Source organism: Vicugna pacos, chromosome 21 (genome assembly GCF_048564905.1).
Source record: "Vicugna pacos chromosome 21, VicPac4, whole genome shotgun sequence".
NCBI classification, from domain to species: domain Eukaryota; kingdom Metazoa; phylum Chordata; class Mammalia; order Artiodactyla; family Camelidae; genus Vicugna; species Vicugna pacos.
The window spans coordinates 9,912,075-9,936,953 of record NC_133007.1 but is presented as its reverse complement, the minus strand read 5'-3'; the positions used below and the strand labels follow the sequence as shown (position 1 = coordinate 9,936,953).

Below are 24,879 nucleotides of genomic sequence, written 5' to 3'. Positions count from 1 at the left end.
TGGTTCACGCATCTACTGATGAATATAGAGAGGAGAGGTGTCTGTCATGGAGGTGCTTGTGGAATATACAGGTAGAAATGACCAACACTCAAAGGCAAGTGAAGTTCTGAATTCCAGGGAAGAGGGAAGGATTTGAGATGCAGGTTGAAGTAGAAACAGAAGAGACTCATCCAGCAACGGTTGAAGAAGAGACGACATTAAAGATGAAATCCTGGAAAATAACAAAATGTAAATGATTTCCCTAGAGGAGTAAGGGCAAAAAAAGAATGAGAAATAAAGGCCAGAGATTTATGAAGAGAATTTGGACAGAACAGCAACGAGGACACCAAGGGAGAGAATTTGCAAGAAGGCAGACCTGGTCCAAAGGGACAAATTCTTCAGCTGAGGCACATAAAATGGCCACAGAAGAGGAAAGTGAAACCGCTTATGAAGCCCTTGATTTCCTTCTACAGAGTGATTTCTTCAGAGTGAAGGGGTTGAATATGATCATTTGAAGAGTGAAAAGAAGCTGAGAAAGTAGAGAAAAAAATGTATAAACTACTTGCTCAAGGAATTTGATGGGGAGATGCTGAAAGGGAACAGTAGTAAAAGAGTTGCATATTATAAAAATATTATTTTTGGAAGGTTGGGGAAAGGATAATTGTGGCTAGAGAGGTTATAGAGATTAAAAAGGAGGAGAATAATGAATGAGTGAGGACCAAGAGGAGGCAGAGAGGGATGGAGCACGTGTGCAGGTGGAGAAATTAGCCTGACGGCATTTTCGCAGGCATGCGGGCAAAGGATGATGAGAAAAGATGAAAGTAAGTTTAGAAATGGAGGGACCAAGGTAAATAAGTTTAGAAGTGGAGAGAGCACAGTTGGGAAACTTCAATTCAGGTAGTCTTTATTTGGGCTGTTGGGAAAAAAAAAGATAGGCAAATCTTGGACAATGAGAAACGGCAGGATATTATTCATAAGCTTCAGTCAGGCTTTTCTGAAGACGGGTGTTCCTAATTATTGGTAGGACCAAACCATAGCGTTGTAAGACAACGAGTAAGTGCCTGTGGAGTGAAGACCTGGAGATCTGGTCAAGAACATCCATCTCTGGGTTCTCATCAGTCAGGTACAACGGATGCAGTTTACACGCCTGAGATAAAACCCACGTGGGAAGCCACCACAACAGAAGGGCTTTCCCCACCATTACCACGGCCGCCGCCACCACCACCAGCATCACTGACAATGGTAGCAACAGCCACAAACCCTTGTAGGGGGATCATCATGTACCCGGCTCTGGGCTAGACCCCGGGAATTCAAAGTTGAATAAGGCAGGGATCCCACCCTTGAGAAGCTGTGTAGAAAAAAGAGGAGACTCTTTCCTCAAATGCCTGACCTGAGAAATCTTCTCACCTAAAGAACGACTCACAGGATCAATAAACTAGCAGAGCTGGAAGGGACCATAGAGGGCTTCACGGGGGAGGTGCTGATAGCTAATTGACTAAACAAAAGCCATCTGGCTGATTCTGGAGTCCCAACCCTTCAGTCCTGTGATCTTTCCATTTCATTTCACCCCTGATAAACTTCCTTTCCTATTCAATCTGCAAGCAATTTTGGGTATCTGATCATAGGTATAAAAGCAAAGAACAGAAAATCTCTTTTCATTGGAAGGTTTTTAAAGTTAGTGCAGGCAAGAACCTATCATCAAAGGACTCAAGTCCAAAAAAGGTGTCACTTTTATGTCATGGTAGGTACATCCCTCTCAGAACACTTGTCACCACTAGTGTATAAATTCCTTCCTGGAGCAATCCTCTCAGAGTGCAGAAACGCAGAAGAAAAATCTTCCTTTGTCTTATGCACTTATAATTCTTGATCGGTAGCACGCTTCATGCTTTTGGAATAAAAAGAAATTAGTGCCTATGGAGGAGAAAAATATTTAAGGGTAAGAATCCAATCTGACAATAAGAGAGAGAAACTTTGTGACATAAAAGTAAGACTCTGGAGTCAGTCCCGGGGTGGGTATACGTGGACAATTGTGAGAGAGCAAAATAGACATACTGCAATCTTTGAGTATCTTTTAATGTCAATAAAAAGCAAGGGCTGGGATACATCATATTTATAAGAACTCAAGTCAACAGTTGGACGAAACCAGCTCCTGTGTGGCAAGAATGGCCCAAGATCAAGGCGGCTGGGGCACAGTGCCAAGTCCACGGACAGACTTCCCTCCTGGACTTAGTATTGAACCTTAAGGATACTACGATGCTCAGGATAGATGCAGGCAGAACCAGGAGTTCTGAGGAAGATCAGACTCTCACCTCCCAGCAGTCCCAGGATGAGCCTGGCAATCCTTGGACTACTGGCAAACAGAGACAGAGGACCGTTTAGCCGTTTGGTTCAATCACTGGGCTCTGGCATGGGAACTTTGAAGTCAGAAAGCTTTGCCAGCTGGAACTCCTCTTATCTAAATGTGCTTACGTTATACTCCTTTCTTGGCAAATTGGAATCAGGACAATTTTAAGATGCTGAAGTTTGAAGGGATACAAGGAGCCTTGTTGTGGTTGTGTCTTTGAGCTTAAAGCAGTCAGGTGTGTGTGTGTGTGTGTGTGTGTGTGTGTGTGTGTGTGTGTGTGTGTGTGTTGGGGGATGCCTACAGCCCAGGCAAAGCTTCTTGCTTCTTTTGGAAGAAAGTGCCCAGCCAGAAGAGAAGCAAAACAGAAATCCGTACGGAGCTCAGAGAACCGAGAGCATCTCAGCCATGAGAGCACGTCTCCCCCCACGGCAGCACTGATGACAGCAGAGGGGCCCTGGTCTCGAGGGACCCTTGGTCGTTAAATCTTACGATGACCTACCTCTTGAGTTTTCATTGTGCTAATTTCATCACTTGCCCTTTAGCAACTCACACATCCATAACTTGGCCTCATCAGAATGCCATGAGGACAAGCTGAGAAGAAGAAATTCCATGAATGGCATTGGTAAACCAGTCCTGGTTGACCAGCATACTAATTTACCAGCCAGGACTCCTCCCATATCAGTAGGTGAATTCAAAAGGTTTGAAAAATTCCAATTTCTTGTACTTAACTTGGACTGAATACTAACTTGCCATCAAGTAGCGGACAGAGATTTATCCGTGAGGCTGTTATCTATGACTACAGAAACCCCTGGGGCAAAGGAGACTTCCTCACAGCACGAGTCAGCAGGAAAAATGGACCTGGACAAAGGGCAGGACAGAACGAGCAGGGGTTTACTATGTAACTACTGGAAGGGGTTGCCGGCCCGTGTAGGATGGGGCTGCTGGAGGCAGGAAGTGGTGGGGGAGATGTAAACACTGTCCCATTCTCCCCTACTCCATAAGCTCAGTCTAATACTTGGCCCTTGCTATGGTAGCAGAATGCATGGTGGCTGGTAAAAACCTTTCGGGGAGTCCCGCCTGCGTCCAAGTTCCTCCAGATACCCCCATTTTGAGATTTGGTTTTAGCAACCAAACCTTGGCAATCTGAAGAAAGGTCAAGACCATTGAGGCAACACCTGAATTAGTCCTTTACCTACAGACGCCCGTGGTTTGGTCCTATGGACCGCACCTAGGCAGCCAGGACTTGCATGGGGAGCACAACTTGCCGATGTCACTCACCTTTGCTGATGTCTTCATATTCCAGCCAGAGTCTCCGCTGGACCTGCTTGTTTGGGTACCAGATGGAGCAGGATTCCTCAAAGCCATAGACAGCTTCCTGGATGTAATGGTTGCCAAACTGGTCCAACAAGGCTACAAAATCACCACGAGATGTAGCGCCATCCAGGGAGTGCAGAGCATTGCTTAGGGCTATGGAGAAACATCACCCAAGAGTAAGGATGAGGACTCACGATGGGGGTGTCTGGATTCCCGGGCCACTCAGCCTCCAAGGTGCAAGCGCCATGTGGCCCAGAGTGATGCTGGAGAGCTGGCTGCAGCTGTCAGGGGAGCATCTCCAGCTAGCTAAGTCAGACATTTCAGTTCCTAAAAGAACAGCTCTTCAAGCCAGTTGGTTAATTGCTAACTTCATGCACGTTAAGCAGAACATTGTCAAATCTCCACTACCCTCCTACTCTTAAGTCAATGTTTTTTTTTTCTTCAAATCACAAGTCATGACATTAAATCAATTTAGTGAGCTCAAATAAAAGCATTAAAAAGAAAAAGAAGAGCATGGTCTAAAATAGAAACACAAATACCAGCAGAGAACAGTTCCTATCGTAAGATGAAGTACCGCTTCATGAAACTTCTGTGGTGTGTGTGTGGGAGTGTGTATGCACAAGGTCACGGCATAAAATGTATTCTAACTGGGGGTAGTGACCAAAAAGGTTTGTGAAATATTGCCTTCCAGCAGAGAAGTTGGTAATGGAAAGTTAATGGAAGAAGAAGGATAAGAAGAGTCGCTAATACACTGCTTATATTTATTTAAGAAAATCAAAAGCACGAAGGCTGGGGAATGGCAAATGGAGAGCCTGTTTGCCCCCTCAGCCTCCCCCCTAGGAGAATCTCCTTGTATTTGCTTTCCCTGTTTAAGAGAATTATATTTGTTGGAAAGACAGCCGCTGGCCAATTTTCCAAATCCAGTACCTTCTGTACCTGGCCAACTTTGTACAGCCTTCCTTTAGACACACCTGTGTCCCATCAGGACAAGGCAGAGCCGGGCCCAGGCATGAGACCCCAGGAGCTAACATGCACATCACCCGTGATGCCAGGTGGGGCTTTGAAAAGCACGTGGCAACAGAGAGCCCTGACTGTGAACCCCTGATACACACAGTACCTGTGCTGGGTGCAGACTCAGTGTGTGAACAAGGTAGGGTTTCCAACCGCTGTGTTTTTCAAGAAGGAAGAGTAGCTTAGTTCTTCCCAGGTGTTTTCTGTACTAGAAGAGTGTACCTCAGTAATATCTAAACCCCAATCTCTTCTTGCTAAGAACTGTTTCGTGATTTAAAATAAAAACCGAAAAGTTCTGAGTCCCTTCTGGAAATGCTCTGTATCCTTAATGCATTTTCTCTCTCTATGCAGGAAGCTTCACCTTTTGTGAGTACGTCTCACTTCTTTTCATAACTCTCTACCTGTCCCCTACCCTCTCTCTGTCTCTCTCCTGTTGGCCCTAAGGCTCTGCTTCCTTGATGCTGACCCTGAGACCCCTCTCCTTGTCCCGCCCTCCCGTGCCAAGAGGATCACCTGGCTCTGGTTACCCGTTCATTCAACACGGTGAAGCCAGACTCTAGAGCATGAACTTCAGGTCTAGTACATTCTTTAGGTAGCCTCGTAGGAAGGAGTGGAGCAGTGTCCTTCTAGTTCATGGGGAGGAGGTGGAATAGGGATGTAAACCTCATGTTAGGGCTACTATAGAAATTCTCTTTTTTTGTGCAAACTGCACATTGGAATCGCTCAAATGCTAGGAAAAACTTGATTCAAGGCATTTACCGCTAAGATTTGAAGAATACTTACACAAGGTGCCTAGCCATTCTGTTTTGGAACAATTTATCCTAAGTAAGTTTAGAATTCACTGCTCCTTGCCTTACTAGACACAGATACAGATAAAGATATATGTAGATCTACAGATGCAGATAAATCTACATCAATCAATCATCCATCTATCTGTCTGTCTGTCTGTCTATCTATCTATCTACCTATTTCACTTGCTGTTTAGGAACCACAGCTGTTTTTTAATTTTTACTCCCCCTTCCTCCTTCTTGCTCTCTTTCCCTTATTTTTTTCATCATATAGAACCTCTAAGTTATACTCTTTGCATTTGGAAAGGGTTATTCTATCAATTTGTAAAAACATCTGTTTTTGCATATCCTCTCTACACCTTGGGTGACCCAGGAAAAATGATAAAGTAGGTGTTTATCTTCAGTGGTTCCCCCTTACCCATTCTATCTCTTCTATCCCCCGGGATAAAACCTGCAATTCAATCTATATACTAAGAAAGCAGTCCTATTCTGTTTGCCCGGAAGGGTGAATCCGAGTGAACAGGTTATAGAGCTCATGGAGTGGCTTCATTTTGGATGGCATGTTCCACAAGGGTAAAAGGCTTGTGCCTCTGGAAGGGAATTCCACAGCCCAGGAGCAGGCGGGAGGGGCGGCTTGCAGCTGCGCTCACCCTGAGAGACGGCCACTTGGCTGAGTTTGATGTGGTACATCACAGAGCGGACCTTCCAGTGCTGCAGCACGGGGTATCCGGACACCTCGCTGAAGTTCACCATCCCTAGGGACAGAGGAGATGCGGGCTCAGTGTGTGCGACTGATTCCCAAGTCCCAAGGCTCCTGGGTTAAGGGGGTGTAATTGTGAGAACACGAGAAAGCATTCTTTGATGGAGACAAGTTCTGGAATCATAGTAACAAGAGTTACCATTTATTAAACCTCTCCCCTGTGCCGGGCATTTGTCTAAGCGCTTTGTATACAGTCACGCGATGCTACTGAGACAGGGGTTACAGCTTACATTTGATGAATGAGGAAACTGAAGCTCAGAGGGGGTGTTTGCATCAGGGCCCTGGGTCCCCAGTTAGAGCCAGGATGGAGTCCCAGATATGTCTGAGACCAGGCCAGAGTTCTTAACCTTTCCATCATACGCCCTTCATAAACTCATATGAAATGCTAGGCTCACTGCAACACATGGGGTTTTACTCCCTTTAATAGCTGCAGTAACTGACTCAGCTCACGTACCTGATAACGTTGATTTCTGTGTCCACTTAACTGATTTGTGTTCAGTGTTTAAGTTTCAATTACTCTGAAGCTGATAAGGCATGCTTCTCCTTTACCAGGAGGGACAGTGTCCGTGTGGCTAAGTAAGGGGCAGGGATGGCCCTATATTGGGTGTCATCTATGTGACAGATGCTGTCGCAGGCACTGTATGTGGTCCCTCTTTTACAGATGGGAAAACTGGGAGTCTGAGAAGCCAAGGTACTTATCCACAGTCACTCTCAATAAAGACGCTTGTAGCTTCTTAGTGACGTTATAATGAGCTGTTCTTGCTTGAACACCTTGGAGAAAGAGTAGCATCTGAATTGTAGCCATTACTACAAATATAAACTGTTACAGAAACAAAATAATTAGGCCACAGGACATTAAAAAACACCTTGCTAAGTTTAGAAAATCTATTTTAGCTTCAATTCTATGCCTGATATATGCATATGTGTATGCATATATATTATGTATGTACGCAAATATAATGGCCATGTATATGATGAATTTAGGTACATTGTGTGTGCGTGTACATATAATGGCAATAATACATACATAGTGAATTATCCTGCCATTTTGACCCATGCTTCCTTCAGGCTAAGACAACGAATTTCATATCTAAACTGGATGATGAGTAGGCGGGGTTAATTAGCTGCTTGTCAACTCCGATCAAATTAGCTGAGTAATTGCCAAATTTCCATTTCTGTGTGAATCATATGGGAATAATTATCGGTAAGAAAAAAAGCAAAAGGTCAGGAGAGGTGCTTACTGAATCAACTGCCTAAATCTCAGGAAATCAAAGACAAGTTACTTGAAACTCAGAGGTTTTCATCCTGTTTCCTTTCAAATGTTCTTCCTTCAGGGCGTTAAGCTTTGTGACGGCACCCATACTCCCACACACTCTGGCTTTTAGCCTTTATGTTAATTGTAAGAGCGTATAAAGGAAATTCTAACTTTACAAGATTAAGACTCCGGTCACATACCTCCAAGGTACATTTCATTGGCGTTATAATGTGCGTGCTCTGTAGAACTGTTCTGTGTAGCTGGCATCCTCTAGTGATGCCAGCTCATCTGCTTGTTGTTATTTTGGAAGCTCTATTAATAGAAAAATAGCCGGCACAGTAGATAAAGGCGCCTGAGCTGCCAAGGGGGGCCGGGGGAGCTTGTGGTGCCTGGTCGTGGCATCTGTAACGCGAGAGGCTCAGTGACATGGCCTCTTGCGTCTTTTCAATTCTGCACTTCCAACCAGCTGTGTGACTTGGGGCCAAGTGACTCATTTCTTTCTGTTTTCATCCCTGGCAAGTGGGGATAATAGCATTCATCCTGCCTGCTTTACAGGTAGGTTGTCAGGACACAATAAAGTTATGGGATTAGAGGGGAAGGTAGAGCTCAGTGGTACGCTGAGTGCTTGGCATGCACGAGGTCCTGGGTTCAATCCCCAGTACTTCCATTAAAAAAAAATAAAGTTATGGGTATGAAAGCACACTGAGAAAAGATAAAGCATCATACAGAGGGTTTCCATCATGTTGTCATCCTCCTCCTGACCTCTCTCTCATCACCCTTAATTGTGGGAACTTGACACTTGTTAATTGATGCTTTTGTTACAGACTCCCAGGCTTTAGTTCAGCTCAACAGAGGCGAAAAATAAATAAGTAAATAAAAGAAGCACGGATGTTGTTGGGGGGAAGGGATGACAGGGTCCCACATTCACTCAGGATGAGCCAAACAAACTCCATTACTTAACTGCTAGACAACAATTGTGCTGAATGCCTTTAGGCTGCACCATCATCAGGGAAACAGCTGCATAACTGTCAGTGCCCGGGAAATGTTGCTTTGTGCCCACTTACAGATAGTATTTCCATCAGTTAAAAAGAAAGGGGTATTTTAAAGTATATATTTTCTTGCTGAGTCATAGGATTCTTTTGCTTTATGCCCTTGACATGCAGTCAGCTCTAGTTTTTGAATTTTATTTTATCATTCTTTGGGACATACCTGTGAATGATTTTTTTCAAGCAAAATCTGACTATGTTTTCTCAAGGAAGAACATTTTTTTTCCCTACCTATGCATGAAAAATGAACTACGGGAAAGAAAGGAAGAAAGCAAAAAAAAAAAAAAGAAAGAAAGAAAAAAGAAGGAAAGAGGAAGCAAAGAAGAAAAGTAAGGAGGCAGACAAGGAAGGAAAGGAAGACAGAAAACAGAAGAACGAAGGAAAGAAGGAAAGAAGGGAGGGAGGGAGGAAGGAAGGAAGTTTGTTTTCTCTAGTTATTTTATTGAAATGTTAAGGGGATGTACTGTTCCCAAAGTTCTAAAGTCAAGGGCCTGCTTCCTTTGTGTGGACTTGAAGAAGTCCCAGAGAGCTCAGAGCTCCAAGTCTTCACATAGATTGAGTGATTACGGCACCCAAGAGGCCCATGAATATGGCCACCAGCGTCCTCCGCCTCCTTGGTCTGCCTCTGACTCTCTTCTTTTTCTCAACTGAGAGACTGAACATGCAAATGGACGATGACCAGACCATTTATAAAAAGAAACCTCTGGCCCACAGTCTACAGCAACCAGCCCAGGGAACCACCCACTTACCTACAGCAGCCAGCCCAAGACGCTAGTCCACTATCTCTAAGTCAGAACATCATCTCTCCTAGCTCAGGAGGCCAAACACTAACCCCTGTAAAAATCCGACCAAAATAACCAGGACCTGATTAATAATGATCAGCTTCCCGAATTTTAGTTCTTGCTTCCAAGTTAGGTCTAACCAGAGAAGGCAACTACATATACCCCTAAACATTTACATAGACATTTACGCTCCTGGTTAGTCGGACCACCTACATGCCCACAGCCTCCAATCAGGGCACATCTGAAGCCCTCCCTCAACTCCACTCTAAAGCTTTCCTACTTCTCTGCCTGCCTCTCAGTCTCTGCCAGCATGGGAGTGATGGTGGCTGCCTCCCTGACTGTAGCGAGCTGTGCAGAAATAGCCATCACCTGTTTTCATCCTGCTGGTCTTCATTTATCTCCACACCACTTACAACACCAAAAAGGCTGGCGAAGCTGAGAGTTCTTAACTGTCTTGATGAGGAGGGTGGCAATCAGCAAGATAAAACACATACATCAGTAATTTTCCAGTACATTCTTCAAACCCAATGATTCTGAAAGATGAAAACAGCTGTTGTAGGTAAAAGGATTCTCTCATTAAAGAGAGCTGGGAATTGTGGGGCTGAAGAAAGTGAAAGGTTTTTCTTTACTGCAGGGCTTCTTGGGATCTCTTCTAAGGTGTTGCAAATTGCTGAAAGGTGGAGACTACAGTCTTTCCAAAAGTATTTCAAGACAGAACCTATTTATGAGAAGAACGCTGGTTTTTCATGAGAAAAAAAAAGCTTGAAAATGCTGATGCAGATGATTCCAAAGATCACTGTAGCTCTAAACTCTCCTAAGCTTGTAGGTTTATGGGGATTATGACTTGTAATAGCACGTAGTGTGACATGATATGACATTCTCTGTATGACTCTCAGTAAAGACATAATTAAAATGTTACCAGAACTAGAAAATAAATATGGAAGAAATGTGGTCAACCATCTCTTTAACTGGTTCTTCTCATCACCCTGGGCTTTGAAGAAACAAGACTGATTCCTTCTTACATCAAAGGAAACACCTGCTCTTGGACCAACTGATACCACCTCTTAATCAAAACAGGTTAAAAAGAAAGGCCGGGCAGAAAAGCAGCGGGTGAAGAAAAGTTCTCATGTCAGTGTCTCAAGGCCATGAGACATGGAGGTGTCCCACCTGGAACCCCTTCTACTCCTCTTGCCTCCAATGTGGCAAATCAGGCGGGGTCCAGGGGCACAGGGGAGAAAGGCGTTTCCCTTGCGAGTGAGAAACAAGTTTTGATCTCTTCCTTATTTCCAAAGACGGAGATTCAGACACACACTCTTCTGATGTTTTTTAGATCTACCCACTTAACTCTCCCCAAAAAAACTCAGGTCGCGTCCAGGACAACTTTGTGTCCTCCCAGCCTGGCAGCTGCAGGGCAGCTCCTGACCTCCATCTAAGGTCTAATGCGTGAGAGACATGCCCAGTGACCCTTTAAATGGAAGCCCGGGAGTCTGATGGTGGCACGCAGCCTGCCTGCACGTGTCCGCCCTCTTACACCTTCTTTACCAGACATTTTGCACACACCCGGCAAGCGTTTCGCAGCAAATGACATGGAAACAAGAAAACTGTATTCCCAAAAACTAGAGATGGAGGCTTTAAGGACACGCCCAGAAATGCATTTTAATTTTTTTAGTTGTGTGTGTGTGTGTGTGTGTACCTGCGTGATCTTTTAGAGGGCAGCTTATTTCAATGAGATTGATTTCTGGTTCAGAATATATCTAATTGTTTTCTCTCTCACTCCCTTTCCTTCTCCCTTAGGGAAAACACTGTTTGGTAGTGTGAATGTTTCTGTTTTCCTTCTTCCTCAGTATACTTATTTATTTAGCAAACATACGTCTCACTATGTATCAGGAACTGTTCTAAAAACTTTACAAATATTAATTTATTATTCTTCATACTAATCCTATAAGAAAGACAGTATTATAATATGCATTTGTTACAGGTAAGAAAACTGAGGCACAGAGAAGGTAAGTAACTTGTCCAAGATCACACAGCCAGTGAAGAGTTGAGCCTACTGTCCAGAGCCTAAGTTAGTAATCGCTATGCTGTACTATCTCAGGTAGACCTACTTCTAATTCCGTTTAGGTCTAAAGTTTTGGACATAACTTGATATCTGGAAAGGGCTTACCCTCATTCCATCCATTCCTCAACGAAGGGGAGGAAAAAGGGGAGAAAGGTATAGAGTAAGGAAGACACAGAATGAGGAAGGGAGGAGAGTGATGGAGAAATGAACAAAGTCAACAGTGGAACTGAGCTCATGTCCAGCTTTCTAGCGCAAGATGCTGAGTTCCCAGTTGGTTGCCTCTTATGGGTCCCTGGATCCCTTTGAAGTGTCCTCTTTGGTCCAAGAGGTGCTAACTTGGGGAGAGAGGTGGTCTTCAGAGACACAGAAAGGAGAAGCATCCCCTGATGCTCCTGCCTCTTCCAGTCAACCCATACCTTCGATGCATAATGATGAGCCCAGGAGAAGAAAGCCACTGGGCTCAAAATGACGCGGAGGGCCAGGTGTCATGATCCCCGTCTTACAATAAGGGCCATGAGACCCCAAGGGACTGTGTTGTCTAATGTCACACAGCTAGAAAGTGGCAGAGCTGGGAGTTAAACCCAGGGCCGTCTGGCAACAGAGCCCTTTCATTCTGTATTCCCTCACACCGCTCCGTAAGGATCTCCGGGGAGCCCAGCAGTCCCAGCGACAGATGTTTAGGTTACAAGCAATCCATTATCTTTCTGCCTCTCCTGGGGACCTGGTCATTTCCTCTAATCCACCGAGAATTCTGAACTCTTATATATCTGTTGCCTTATTTGTTTTCAAAATATCCCAATGAGACTAGCAGGGAAAGGTATTATCATGACCATTTTGCAGATAATTATATAATAATCTTGGCAGTTCTACTAATAAATAATTCTACTAGTGTTCCGTTTTAGGACTGAGCTTTGATCAAGTGTCAAGGAAATCACTGGCTTTGAAATCAAAATAAGCAAAGTCGAGAGTCTTGAGTTTGTAAAATCATAGAGAGCCACCTGTTTTGCCAGTTAAGGAGGGTGTGTGGCACACTCACCAGTCAGGAAGTCGGGGTCCGGGGTGGGCTCTGAGATTTCCTCCAGGCACTGATTCTCCAAGGGGACAGTGGCGACCACAAGACCATCAGGCAGTTGCTGGTCTAAACCTCGAGCAAAATTGTTTTGCCTAAAAAACAGAGGCAAACTTTCATCTCTGGGTGTTCAGGTGAACCCACTCCTTGGTGGACGATCTGTATCTCAACCCACAATGGACCAAAAAGTTCCTCTCACCCTGAACCCCACTCAATGTACATGCCTGGAGTAAGACATGAGTGTGAGAAATAGGGCGAGGGCAGGGGGAGACGGAAATAAACTAGCTGAAAAGGTGTATTTAGAAGACAGAGAGGCTTCTTCCCTCCCTCCTGCCCCCGTCCTTACTCCCTGATCTCCTTCCCACAAGGTCTGGGTACACGCAGCCACCACAGTGTTAGTTATGACACCTTAATGTTTGGCATTGACAAAGTCCCAGGGGAAATTTTAGTAAAGTCTACTGTCTGTGACTGAAAACACAACTGATTTCAAAAACTAGCTTGCAAATTTGCTATCGATTTGCTCATAAGCGTCCAGACCCAGCTTCCTAGCAACTGCTGGTCCATATTGTAACGCTTCCATTGTCCTTATCATCACCATCGTCATCACCATCACCTCCTGAAATGCATGAGTTCTAAGGAAGATGTATTCAGCAGCCTAAGATAGATTAGGGACAAGAGCAAATGAAGGCTCTCCTGGGAATATTCTAAGTCAGTGGTTTCAAACATTTTCTTCTCAGGACCCCTTTACACTCTGAAAAATAATTGAAGACCTCAAGTAGCTTTTGCTTATGTAGATTGTATCTATCAACATATATGATATTAGAAATTCAAATAAAAATTTAAAAAAAATATTTATTGATTCATTTTAGGTGACAATAATCAACCTATCAAATATTAACATGTTTTGAAACATGATGAGACAAGTGGCATTACTGTAAAGCTTTTTGCAAATTTTTAAATGCCTGACTTAGGAGAAGACAGCTGAGTTCTCATCTCTGCATTCAACTTATTACAGTATCGTGTTTGAGTTGAAGTATATGAAGAAAATCCAGCCTCTCTGTAGGTGGAAAAGGCAGGATCTTAAGCATCCCCTGCAAGGATCTCAGGGATCCTGGGACCACACTCGAGGACAACTATTCTAGATTGACTCACATGCTGAAACCTCCACCCAGAGGGACAATAGAATGTGAGCATTCTGTGATGGCTTCCATGGAAAATCTTGCAGTCCCTGTCTGGGCAAGGTAAACATTTATTTAACCGTTTACTGTTCACCCAGAGGAAGCATGGTTCTTGGATTCTGGAAGGAGGAGTGTAGACCTGGAAAAGACCACGGGAGAGAAAATAACCTATCTTTTTAGGATCACATTTACCTGGACCCAAGATACAAGACTTTATGCTGACTTTAAGTCTCGTCAGGGAAGACATCCATCAACAGCCCTGAATAACCAGTTCTACGGACATGGGGTTCACCTGAATGTTCCTTTCAGCACCTGTCCAGCAGCCACTTCCTTAGAATGGTTGTTGTAACCAAAGAACATCTCCCCAAAGAGGGTCTGGTTCATGGGAAGCTCTCTGCTTTCCCCACAGTCACTTCCCTCGGGGCAGGTCTCCGTGATGAGTTGGCAAGAGCGTCCATCCACACCAAGCTTGTAATCCTCAATGCACCTAATATGGTGGAAAACTCAGGGTAAGAAGTTATTCCATCAATGAGCCGCTCAGCCAACCCAACATAGCAGATTGGAAAGAAATGCCTGTTGGATGGCCGATGATTGTGAATATCCCAGTTTGATTCTGCCCCTCTTATAATTCAGTTTCTTAAGCCTATGAACTGAGTCTTCTTGCATTAGATGAGCACACAGAACATCTCACCTTTCCTTTGCAGATAAGTGTTTTCAGAGCTTCGGAGTGCTGTCTCCTCTAATAAGTGTCTGATTTCCCAGAGAGGTCAGAGTAAGAATCACTGGTGATAGGCTTATAAATGAGTTAAGACATTTAAATCCAAGGTATTCTAGACTCTTTCTCCGGAACTATCCACGTGACCAGACCCTGCATTTGTTTGGAGAGTAATTAGGCAGCAAAAAGAATTGTGCTTAAGAAATTAATAACCTTTTAATCTGGTCCTGTGACAAGTCAACTAAGAAATTTAAAAGATTGATCATCTTGCAGCTGTGTTCTGTTTGAATGTAACCAGACACAATTAACATATTAACTCCCCCTTCATTCAGAGTAGCCTTCCTGAACTAAACAGACGCCAGGGCATGTTGTGTGAACACCTCCTTGGTGTCCTCCCCATTAAGCACGTACAGTTACTGATGTTGGTAAATATGGGGCAATGACCCATAAGTCATTAATTGAACTTTATTTGTAGTTATATTGAGAAGAACACAATTTGTTCGTTCAAGTAAAAACTACTTTGATAAAGCTGTCATTTTAAAAGCATATTGATTTAATTTGGGTCTCTCCTTCAAAACATACCAAATTTAGAATTTATAGATATTCATGGCATTAAAACATATCATTTATTGCTATTACAGTAATTGTGGCAATAAGATAAATACCTCTGTTCTAGATAGAGGAACACATAATCATAGTTTTAAGTGGTGAGAAGCAGTATTATCATGGCAATAACTCTGCCCTTTACTGCATGACCTTGAATCTGTTGATTACTCCCTGAGCTTCAGTTTCCACATCTGTACAAACGGGAAAAACAGTAGCTGCTTTTTGGGGTTGGTTGAGAAGATGAAGTGCGATACCGAACTTAAAGAATTTATATTGTGCCTAGCACATAGTGAGTGCTCATCGTGTTGTTATCATCACGAGCAGAGGTACAAATGAATCCTGCGTAAACGCGACTTTGCTTTCCCCATTTACCATTGATATATTGTGTGAACAGGTGTGAGGAGAGCTCTTTAATTATAAGTGCATGTGATTTGGTCTTTCTAAAGAACCTCAAATCAAGGACTTCTCTCCACAGGCTATATATAGTGGCTTGGAGAGTGCAAAATATGCATGTGTACCAAATTCCAGTGGAATGGGAAAGTCCTATTAGGGACCTACTGCATTTGTCCAGGCAAAGGTCATGTCTTGAGACCCACAAGGGACTCTCCAGCACCAGCCTAGGTCTGGGACAAGATGGTGAAAGGCCTCCTTCCTTGAGCCATAACACAGTGCTTCTGGAAAGAACTGGGAGGCTGGCTGGGTCCCTCTCAGACCATCCTGAGCGTCTTGAAGGCTTGCCTTTTCACACTGCCTCCTCCCCCACTGTCCTCTGTGTTCATAGCTGCCTGTCTCCCTGTAAACTCCTCTGAGAGAGGAGACCAGCTCTCACATCCTGCTGTCTCTCCTACATCTGACACCTAACCAGGGTCTTTGTGCAAAGAGGGAGCTCAGATATGTGCTCATTAAATAAATAAATTCTAGGCAACTGTGGCTGAATTTACCTCATTAACTGAAGTGGGTCAACCAGAATGGTAACATTATAGAGACATTAAAACTGAGATCACATTCCATTTATGGAATGGGATTTTATAAGAAACAAAACAGGAAAATTGTTCGATTGCAAAGAAATAAAAATAAAATGAAATACAATAAAATAAAATTACTAGTCCACTGAATAATCTTTTCATGATGATCCAGCAAGCGCTGGCTTTTAGCAACAATCCAGCATGGCTTCATGACTGTAAACATTGATTTTCACCACAAGCCTATTCCGATTGTGAGATCCTTGAGGGCAGGAACCAAGCGTCATTCATCTTTGCAGCCCAGTGGCCAGCAGGGTGTGGGGCACAGAGGCAGTGCCCTCCCCGACAGGCAGGAAAGGAGGGGGATGCGAGGGCAGGGGAGAGGGAGGAAGAGGGGGCGGAAGGAAAGAGGAGAAAAGGATAGACAAGCCAACCACGGGTGTGGGTGTCGAAGGATGGGCCATATTTTTATGCACTTACAGATAAACAACGAAAATGTTTTAAAATATAATTCCAGTCAGTGGTATGAATTTCAGTTTTGAGAGAACTTCAGAATTTTTGTAAAAAACAGGGAGGGCTTGAATTCCAGCGCTAATCATCCCACCTTACCAGCTCCCCGATTTTGAGGGAGTCACTTAACCTCACCGCGTGTTAGCTTTGCCATCTGTAAAAGGGGTGGCACTGCCTGCCCTGTCCTGAGAAGGGGTGAGATGAGGCTGGCCCGCAGCGCAGGGCTCTGCAACTCCACGCAGGAGCAGTCCGTCTGGGGAGGGAGGCTGCGCGGTCCCCTCTTCCCTTCTCTGATTGCTGATTCGTTTCCCACAACCTTTCCCAAGCTTTTGGACCACAGAATTCTTTTGTCACCAAACACGTAGTGATCACACCACAAAACACAGTTAGGGAATCCTGGTGTGAACGGGCAATGATTTAGGTAAACCCTGTGGTCAGTCTCCCCATTTTCAGTGGTAGAACTAGACTTCTCATCCTCCCAACCTTGACTTTAAAAGTGCTCCTTTCCAGTCCCAGAAGGCTCTTTCCTCAGAGCCTGAGGGCTGGCCTTGGTGACTGAGTTCATTCAGACTTACTTTTCCACCTCCCAGTCCCATCTCCCAGTCCCGACTTGCATGGCTTCACAGGGAGCTGACTCACCCGCAGAACATGAGGATGTTGTACATGGCAGGGTCATCCGGGAAGGGAGCCATCTGCTGTAGACACAGCTGTTCACAGCCACCATTGAAGCCGTCCGAGCAGTCCACCCCGATGTGGCGGTCATAGCAGCCGGAGCTGTCCTTCATGGGGCTGAGTCCAGATGGGCACTGGCACAACCAGAAAGCATCCACACAGATGGCTGAATCAGGGCCCTGGGTTCTCTGGGAACCACCGGTGCCTAGTTTCAGCCCTCAGCCTCGAAACCATCAACAGTGGTAAGTCGTGCACGAATTTCCCACTGTGCTGGGCTCCCTTTAAAAGCAAATGACCCCTTTTTTTTTTTTTTTGAGGTGATCTTGCTTCTTCTCTCTGGGCACAGATCACACACACACTTGTATTAGAGCCAATTCCTCCAAGCAGGCTGGAAGGGAGCGCTGGAGCAAGACAGAGCGAGGTGAGCTGGCCTCCCATTTGGGCCTCAGGCTGGCAGGAAGGTGGAAGTGAGGGGCCAGAATCAAAGTGCATTAGCAGAGAGTCCTTTTGGGCTAGAGGAAGGGAGTGCTGGTGTTTGGATTTAGTATTAATTGGACTTTTTTTTTTTTTAAGTCCAAAGCACTTTGTCAACGTTGGTACCAGACGGCAGTGAGCGGGGGAAAGTGGGCTGGACCCAGCCGCCAGCCAGAAGGAGGGCGTGGACTTTCCCTGTGACCTTGGAGGGAGGTTTCTTGGCTCTCCTAGTGGGAGTGGCTTTACTCATGACCTTCCTGCCTCAAGGATGTCCTGAGGAAGACGCAGACAAGGGCACCTGCTACATGAGTGCCCACAGGTGCCACACTCGGGTCTGGGCTTTGTCCCAGTGCCCTGGACACTCCATGTGAAACATTTAGCTTTTCTGCACCATGTCCTCAATAAACCACCCAGGAATGACAGCAAAGGAGACAACAGGGGAAGAGAGGTCAGCGGATCCCGGGGAAGATGAAGGGGCTTGGTGAGCAGTAGAAACGCTCATAAGGCCTCCATGATGAGCCTGGCAGTGTCTAACCTTCCTACACCTTACTCTCATACCCTCACAGCATCCCATAACGTAGGCAGGTGATCACCCTCATTTTACTTACGAAGAAACCGAGGCACAGAGAGCTCAACTTTCCCAGCGTCGTGAGCATGGCGGAACCCCACCTGGCAGGCTGGCTATGGCGTCCCTGACTTGGCTGCCCCGTCACTAGCTCACATCACCACCAGGCGCTCACAAACAGTCACTGTTTACTGAGCACTTAGAAGGAGCTGGGCGCTATGTGATGCGATTCAGGTATTTCATCTCACAGCCCCCACATTATCCTCGCTTAATAGACCTGGAAACTATTGACGTTGGCAGTTAATGCATGAACTTCTCACTGCACCGGACTCCATCTACGAGTGAATGAGTATTTTTTGCCATCCTGCTTCTTCTGTCTGTGCAACAGATCCTGTGCATCTGCATTACAGCCGATTCCTTCCAACAGACTGGAAGGGACAGATAACTTACCCGGGGTCCAGCAGCTTGCATGGGGTAGAGCTGGGGGGAGGGGGCCTGTCTGGGTCAGATCTGCTTTTAATGACTGTCATATACATACCATCAGCTACCTACCACACTCCTCCAAAGCTAAAACCAAACCAAAAAAAAAATATATGTATTTTAAACCTTGGTGGAACTGTGTTAAGCGCCTCCCTCCTGCCCTGCTGCCTGGCTTCCACTTGTTCTTGCTCTTGGTTGCCAAGCACCTTGGCCTAGTAGCCTGGAGCTGCCGCAGGTGTGCCTCTGAAAACCCACCTCTCCTCCCTCCACACCTCCCAACTGAAGATCACAGCAGGATGTGCGCTGTTTGCTGACACTAATTTTGCAATTTCCCAAACAAATGGCCCCCCTATGGGCCTGCCAGCCTCCCAGCCTGGTCCATCCCCCTTCTCCCGGTGAAGCCAGCTGGAGTGCTGGAAGGTGACAGCCTTTCAAGATGTTTCCAAGGGCTGCCTCATGCTGGGCCAACCCAGATGTTCCAGATGATGATAAACAAGCAAATGAGGCAGCTGAGGATTGCACCCCACATTTTGTTCACCCCCCAACCCACGTCCTTGGCCACCCAGCTGTTAGGCCAGATGTGCCACCAGAAGGGAGCTGGCTTCACCACTGTGAGGCTGTCCAGGCATGGGTGTGGGTAGTGAAACACGGACGTTTGATTGGAATGAAACGGGCTGCCCTGGTTGCCAGGCGTTGCGTTTTCTTTCTTTCTCTAAAGCTTGAGAAAAGCCATCAAAGTAGAGACAAAGCCGTCACTCCCACCTCACGTGGTTCCAGTCCCCGTATCAGCTCGCTAGCTCAGTCACCGGCCAGGACTCCCCATCTCTGCGGCCATCTGCTTTTTTTCAGAATGCCCCATCAAACGTGATGTTTGACAAAGATATCACCGAATGAGACCCCAGAGGGGCTTTGTTCCAGAATCCCAAACCTGGCTCTGGTATACAGATAACCATCGCTGTGCCAAACTGGATCACACTTTCTTAGGCGGCTTGGAGGGAAGACAGAGGTAGCTGCCTTGTCCAAGGTGGATGCTTTCTCCTCGTAAGCAAAGCTAAAAGTAGTAATAACGGCTACCAGGAATTAAGCAATTTTATGTGCAAGACAGTCTACATCTATTATCTTCAATTGCAAAATTCAATTTGGCTTCTTCCCCCTTATTTTATAGACGAACAAACTTAGACTTAGAAAGATTAAGCAGTAACTTGTGTAAGGTCACAGAGGTGGAAAATGGCAGAATCAGAATTCGGACTTAGTTCTCTCTGACACCAGCGTTCATGTGGGTCTCTTCCACTCTGCCAGGCTGCTTCCCACGTGTGAGATAACCTAAGCTTTGGAATTGCTAAAAAAACACAGTCACTGTGTCAGTAAAGTAAAGTGACCCTGCAGATGTGTTGTTTGTCTGTCTGATTTTCTTAGCAACTTCCGGAGTACAGTCTGGAATCAGTTATTTGAAGATTTGAAGATTCAGCCTAATATTCTCTCTCTCTCCCCCTCTCTTTCACACACACACACACACACACACACACACACACACACACCATATTATGGGTGTGTATATTTATAGGACAAAAGATTGCAAACTGTCCAGAGCAACGACCTTGAAGACAAGACAAGATCCTCAATCACTAAAAAAGATGCAATTATCTTTACTGCACTGTAACTTACTTGAGCTGCAGTTCAGAGTAAAACATTTTTGAAATAGTTCCAGAAAAAAAAAATCTGAAACCAAAAATAGAGTTTTCTTCTTAACCCATGTTGAACCAGAACTCCCATGCCCGAGGAGTCTAATCACTCAAGTTTCCCACGGTAGAAATTTGCTCCTGTTTTTGCCTGAATGTTTCCTGTGCGGTTGTGTACACATTCTGCCCTCTTCAAAATCTGTATCAAAACACAAAGAAACTACAGGCTCTAAATAATGACCTTTTCCTAGAAGTACATGCAGCCGGAGACCAGTTGTCAGGAGAGAAAACTTGTGTTTTCTCTTTGCAAAGCGCTGGCCATTGTCTTCTCCTGGCTTGTGGACAGTCCCTCCACTTGTCTCTCAAAAGAGAACTGTTTGCTCAAGACTGAGCCCCAAGGTCATACATTGACCCCTCTTTGCGTAGGTCATGGTTAGCAGTCCCGCGGCCTTTCCAAACTATAGACGACAAGAAAACTCCATTCATTATGGCAAAAACCCTCCCCCATCCAGAAGGTCTAATAAATGAGCTCATAGTTCAGTGACCCCTAAAACACACAAGGTTAATCGTCTTTCATGAGATGCTCATGGCTTCTTGACTTATTATTGGTCTAAAGCATAATTTGCTAATGAGATTAAAATGATTTCCCTCATTCAACCCCTTTTCTTCCCTGTCTTTCCCCTCTGTTTCTAGCAGTGATTTCTGGTTGATTAATTACTTTGGAGTCTAGCGAAATCTCCCTCAGCCTGAGACACACACACCTCAGCTCCATATCACAAGGTGGCAGTGCTGTTGGCAGATGAACAGGACTGATGGACATGAGAGCGTATTCAGGGCCCCTGGGAGAGAAGGAGCGACTTTCTGCAGCTCTTTGTCCTCGCCTTACCTGGATGATTCATAAGACGTGCAGCCAGAACTCCTACTTGAAATAGGTTCTTTCTAGCAACACGACAGTCTCATTCCTTTCACAGCTAATGATGGGCTCTGACATGGAAGGCCAAGCCATGCAGGACTTCTCCCAAGGGAGAAAAGCTGGATGGAATGAAATTTATATTTCAGCGTCCTGACCTGTTCTCTGAGAGCCGCTGAGGCACACCCTCCTGCTTACAGGGAGAAAGAGGGAGGGTCACCCGTATGGTCACCACATGCCTGCACTCCAGTAGAGGTGAAATGACACATTTCGTGGGAAACCATTGTGGACGGCATCTGGACAGAAGGGCGGCAGGGTCACTGGGTCGTTCAAAGCTCATTAGAGCATAATGCTCTGGCCAGGAAGGTCATGCATTCAATACAAGAGGAAGCAGGGCGGCCGCCCTCTTGCCTTCCACCTAAAGAAGTGCACATCGCACAAAGCAGAGGGTATTCTGGGGAGGCCACTGCCGGACGAGTGTGGAGATAAGAAAGAAGCGTTATGGCAGGGCTTTCCATTTTTAGAGTTTTTTTTTTAAAATAGATTTATAGTGTTGGAAATCATTTTCAACCTTTCAAATAAAGTTTTATATTAAACCTCAATACATAGGCTTGTTAAGAATGAAGATGCTCTAGGGGGAGGTTATAGCTCCAAGTGGTAGAGTGCATGCTTAGCATACATGAGGTCCTGGGTTCAATCCCTAGTACCTCCTTTAAAAAAAGTAAATAGACAAATGGACCTAATTGTCTGCCCCCACCACACACAAATAAATGTTCTTACGGGGAAAAAAAAAAAGGGAATGAAGATGCTCTGGTTTGGGAGAGAAGAGACTAGAATCCTACCCACTGAGGTTGGTGGTGGCCCCAAGGACGTCTGGGACATACTCCCAGAATCTGTGACAAAAAGAGGCCTGGCAGGTCAAGTTAAGGCTCTTGAGATGGGAAGATGACCCTGGGTCGCCCAGGTGAGCCCTGTAATCACAAGAGTCCTTACAAATGGGAAACAGCAGAGAGAGGATGTGCTACAGGAGAACGGTCAGGAAAATGCAACGTAGCTGCTTTAACGATGAAAGAGGGGGACCAGGAGCCCCCAGCTGTGGACAGCCTCTAGAAGCTGGAAAAGGCCAGGAACAGACTCTCCCCCAGAGCCTCCAAACAGGAGTGCATCCCTGCTGACACTTGATGTTAGCCCGGTGACACTCGAATTGGATTCTCACCTACTGAGCTGAAAGATACTAAAATGAGTCTTAAGTCGCCAGTCCTGTGGTAATTTGTTACAGCAGCGACAGGACACTCACACAGCGACTCGGCAGGACCCCATGGGGCTCTACAGAACAGAGAACCGTGCCCTTGTGCTGTCCAGGTAGGGACCACGGCCCCCACCTCGGCACGGCGAGGACAAGGGGTAGGAGCAAGAGCCAGCGGTCCACGGGGGGTGGCTGACCTCTGCTCCAGCACCCACCCCGAGGGGCAGCGGGCCTGCGGTTGGAGAGTGGTCTGCTTTGGAACGTAGTGACTGAGGCTGGCACAGGGCTGTGCCTTTCACGGGTATTTGTTTCCTGTCCCCAGGGACTCTATAAACAACAGGGCAATTAACTGTGTAGCAATTAACCCTGTGGGAGTCCATGCATAACAGAGAGATGTGCCCTGCCTTCCTAGAAAGATGGAGGCTGAGCAGCTGATGTGGACCAAGCCCACCCATCTGGCTTGAACTCAGTCAGTATCTGACTGCACACCATCTCTTCCTAACTCTCTGTCCCTCTCCCAGGTTCCTTAAGGGCCACCTTGCCCTTGAGTCCTCCTCTCCTTCTCCTTTCACAATCAGGTGCCTTTCCGGGAAGCCTTTCAGCTCAGCACCCAGAGAACTGCATGTCAGGGCTGATGTGGAGAGGAAGACGGTCCGATTCTCCCCAGACTGCAGGCTCTGCAGCTGTGCCCTTGTCCCTGGTCCGCCTACGGATGACCCAGGACCACTCTGCTAACACAGCAAGGCTTCGGGATGGTAGCGGTACCCAGTGGAGTCAGACCAGGCTCAATGTAAAGTGCTTCTCCATAGGGTCACAAGATCACAATGTGGCTTGTCAGCGCTCTACCCTCCTCCTGTCTCAGGGATCCAGTGCTTCACAGCTAATGAGAAACAGTCAATTGAATGGGTCTGGCCCCCTCCTCCCTCCAAAAGCCACGTGGACCAGTGATTTTAAAGTCTTATGCTAATGCCAAGCACTGGTATAATTGGGCGCCTTTCTGCAGGGGCTCTGATTCTCAAATGCAGCAGCCTTACTGCAAATGCATATTCATCGGAACTATTCCTGTTAGCCCCGTCTCACAGATCATAGTGTTAAAAGTACAAAAATACATCAGCACGGCTCTGTGCCAAGTAAAAGGGGCAGGATCACCAGCAAAAGGCAGCTGGCAAGGCAAAGACTGAGGGGCTCAGCAAAGGGGCGGAGGAGTGGGAAGAGATGGGGACTGTATCCTCCTGCGTGTGTGTGGATGTGTGAGCATGCTCACACTCCTATGAGGGGGCCGGGGGGCACTGGGGGATGTTCACATATGTGCCCACACAGTGTTTCAGCACTTAGACTGACCCAACTGAGAGAGCAATGAGAATGAATGGTTAAAATCTGGATGAAGAAATGCAGGTTGAATAGTAAAAAAAAAAAAAAGAAATCAAAAAAAGTCTCAGCTGGGCACTCCATTAGACAGTGAAATTGTCTCCTGCGGGACCTGGTTGAGAAGCTCATTGCCTAAGACACCTGAAGAACACTTGTCTTCATACTTTTCTGATCGCCCTTGCTGTTCTGCTTTCCCTTCCTTTTAATGGACTGGCCAGGTTCTCCGCCTCCCTGCCCCTCAGCCCTCTCTCTTTCCTTTTCCATTTCTTTATTTTCTGTCCCTTCTTGGATGAATCAGGCTCCTGCCACCTGCTGCCCAACCTGGGAAAGTCTGGGGAGGCCTCAGGGCCGAGAGAGTCCCACTCTGGACCCCAGGTATGCATCCATCTTTGATGGAGAACAGGTCCCCAAACAGAGCAGGTGCTTGGAGATGGGGGAAATGGGGCAGGGAAGGGGGCTATGAAAGATGGAATGGGCCCAGCATCCTCACAGCTGGCCCCTGCTCTGGGTCCCTTTACAAGAGCACAGTTGTCAGATTGGGAAGCAAGATGAGGCACCATATCCTCCCCTAGAGCTGGAAGCTCCCGCATGGCAACATGTCTCAATCAATCACCTTTTCCTCTCCTTTTTATGCTAACTTGGTGTATGGCTTTCCTTGTGTTTCCTCTCTGTGAGGATTGCATCATTCTGCCCTTAAAAGAAGGGAAGGCTGGAAACAGACACTAGTGTTGATGGGCACAAAAATGACTAATATAAAGGCACCAGCCTCTGAAGGCTTGCCCATCTGCTCCTGCCTCCATATACCAGCGTGGGTCCATCCATCTTCACGTCCATGGCGTGGGATGTCCACCCTAACCCAGATAGTCTTTCTAGTCCATTGCATCACATGTTTACATGTGCCAAAGTCCATACAACTGATAGCAAAGTAGAAAGCCACCTTTGGCGAAGCATGGTCTCAAAGGGGACATATTTTAATTTTTTCTCTGGCACTCCTGGCATAATTTATTTCTTCCATCATTCGGGCCTTAAGTAGAGCTCCTCTAAAATTTTGTATCACAGTCAGTGTAATTTGACTCTAGACAAAGATAGGTTCCTTCTAGAATTATC

The 24,879-nt window shown here is 45.9% G+C and overlaps 1 protein-coding gene across 2 annotated transcripts in view; it reads right to left on the bottom strand.

Moving 5' to 3' along the window:
* ASTN1 (astrotactin 1) overlaps nt 1-24,879 on the bottom strand; it is a 293,273-nt gene that overhangs the window by 66,980 nt on the left and 201,414 nt on the right. For both annotated transcript variants that reach the window (XR_012062696.1, XM_072946060.1), the window contains exons 12-16: nt 17,018-17,184; nt 13,878-14,072; nt 12,375-12,502; nt 6,087-6,191; nt 3,602-3,790 (exon numbers count right to left, since the gene is read on the bottom strand). Coding sequence is in view for 1 of the 2 variants with exons in the window: in XM_072946060.1 (XP_072802161.1) it covers nt 3,602-3,790; nt 6,087-6,191; nt 12,375-12,502; nt 13,878-14,072; nt 17,018-17,184 (784 nt within the window). In the remaining variant the exon portion in view is untranslated. The remainder of the gene's footprint in view (nt 1-3,601; nt 3,791-6,086; nt 6,192-12,374; nt 12,503-13,877; nt 14,073-17,017; nt 17,185-24,879) is intronic.